Source organism: Pterocles gutturalis, unplaced genomic scaffold (assembly GCF_000699245.1).
Source record: "Pterocles gutturalis isolate BGI_N339 unplaced genomic scaffold, ASM69924v1 scaffold10046, whole genome shotgun sequence".
In the NCBI taxonomy this organism is placed as follows: domain Eukaryota; kingdom Metazoa; phylum Chordata; class Aves; order Pterocliformes; family Pteroclidae; genus Pterocles; species Pterocles gutturalis.
This window is the reverse complement of record NW_010103035.1, coordinates 2,469-4,166: the sequence shown is the minus strand read 5'-3', so window position 1 is coordinate 4,166 and position 1,698 is coordinate 2,469. Positions and strand designations below refer to the sequence as shown.

Below are 1,698 nucleotides of genomic sequence, written 5' to 3'. Positions count from 1 at the left end.
GAGCTGCCACCACCATGGGGTATGGAACAATGGTGTGGACCACCACCCAGGGCTGGGGGAATGGAATTGTCCCCAAGGGTGGGAGACAGATGGGCACCATGGAGAGTCCCAAGCTCCTGGGAGAAGGTGGCAGTGGAAGGAGTCACCTCCCCTTGTGTCCCCCCAGAATGAGTCCCTGGTGCGGGAGCTGGAGGATCGCTACGCCCTGGAGACGGCTGCCTACCAGGACACGGTGGTGCGGCTGGAGGAGGACATCCGCAGCCTGAAGGAGGAGATGGCGCGGCACCTGCAGGACTACCAGGACCTGCTCAACGTCAAGCTGGCCCTCGACATGGAGATCGCCACCTACCGCAAGCTGCTGGAGGGCGAGGAGAGCAGGTGACAGCAGCACGGGGGGCTCCGTCCTGCCCCCTCCCCATCCCCAGCCATGCCCCAAGCCAAGCCCAAGTCCCCGTGGTCCCTCTGGGGTGTTCCACCTGCTTGGGGACCATCCTCCAGCCCTGGGAAGGGTGGAGCTGGTGGGTGGCAGGACCTCATGCTCTTCCCGACATCACTCTTGCAGGATCACCATCCCCGTGCAGAGCTTCTCCAACCTGCAGATCAGAGGTGAGGCCACGGCCATGTGTCGGGTGGGGGAGCTGGAGTGGTGGCAGAAGTACGGGTGGCTTCTGGGTCTTGGCCGTCCCTGCCCCATCCAGCAGGACCGGGAGGTTTTCCTCCAAATTTCAAGGAACTGTGACTCCTGGGTTCTCCCAAGATGGGGGGAGGAAGGTGCCATGGCCACAACCTCAAAGCTGAGCGTGTCCCCAAGACCACGGATGTCCCTAAGACTGACTGACCACATCCCTATGTCCCCACTGCCACCCACATCCCCAAAGCCAATGACATCTCCAAGGCCAATTGTGTCCCTAAGGACAGTCCTGTCTCCAAGCCCAGTCACATTCCCAAAGCCACCCACGTCCCCATGGCCAACCACATCTCCAGGGCCAACCATGTCTCTAGTGCCAGCTGTGTCCCCAAGGCTAATGACATCCCCAGTGCAACCATGTCCCCAAGGCAAACTGCGTCCCCAAGGCCAACCACGTCCCCAACTGCATCCCTAAGACCAACCACGTCCCCAACCACATCCCCAACCCCATCTCCAAGGCCAACCATGTCCCCAGCCACATCCCAATAGGCCAGCTGTGTCCCCAACTGCATCTCCAAGGCCAACCATGTCCCCAAGGCCAACAGTGTCCCTGAGGCTGGTCATGCCCCCAGGGCCACTGTCAGCCAGGGTTCAGGGTTTTCCAGCCCAACTTGCTCCTTTTGGGCCCCTCCACTTGTGCGTGGATGGAGGGGCTACACCCCAGGCCATTGGGTCACTGCCATGTCCTCCTCATGTCCCCTAGAGACCAGCCTGGACACAAAATCTGTCTCAGAAGCCCATCTGAAGAGGAGCATCGTAGTCAAAACTGTGGAGACCAGAGATGGAGAGGTGGGAAGTCCTCACCTGTGTCACCCACGCTGCCTCCCCTCCACCCCCGCCTCCCCAGGGGGTGTCCCCAAGGGGGTCACTCATCGTGCACATGGGGCCACCATCCCTCAGCCCCAGGAGTGGCTCAGGCAGGGAGTCGGTGGTCCCAGCACCCTCCCAGCACGGCATGAGTGCCTGTCCCTGTCCCTGCCCCTGTCCCCAAGCTCGTCCAGAGCCCAGAC

General features: G+C 61.9%; 1 protein-coding gene across 1 annotated transcript in view; it reads left to right on the top strand.

Annotated features, from left to right (window-relative positions):
* Positions 1-1,698, top strand: part of LOC104471259 (glial fibrillary acidic protein-like) — a gene marked incomplete at both ends in the record, with an annotated part of 3,082 nt that overhangs the window by 1,233 nt on the left and 151 nt on the right. The window contains 3 exons of the mRNA XM_010086531.1: positions 167-378; positions 563-606; positions 1,392-1,477. Coding sequence (XP_010084833.1) covers positions 167-378; positions 563-606; positions 1,392-1,477 — 342 coding nt within the window. The remainder of the gene's footprint in view (positions 1-166; positions 379-562; positions 607-1,391; positions 1,478-1,698) is intronic.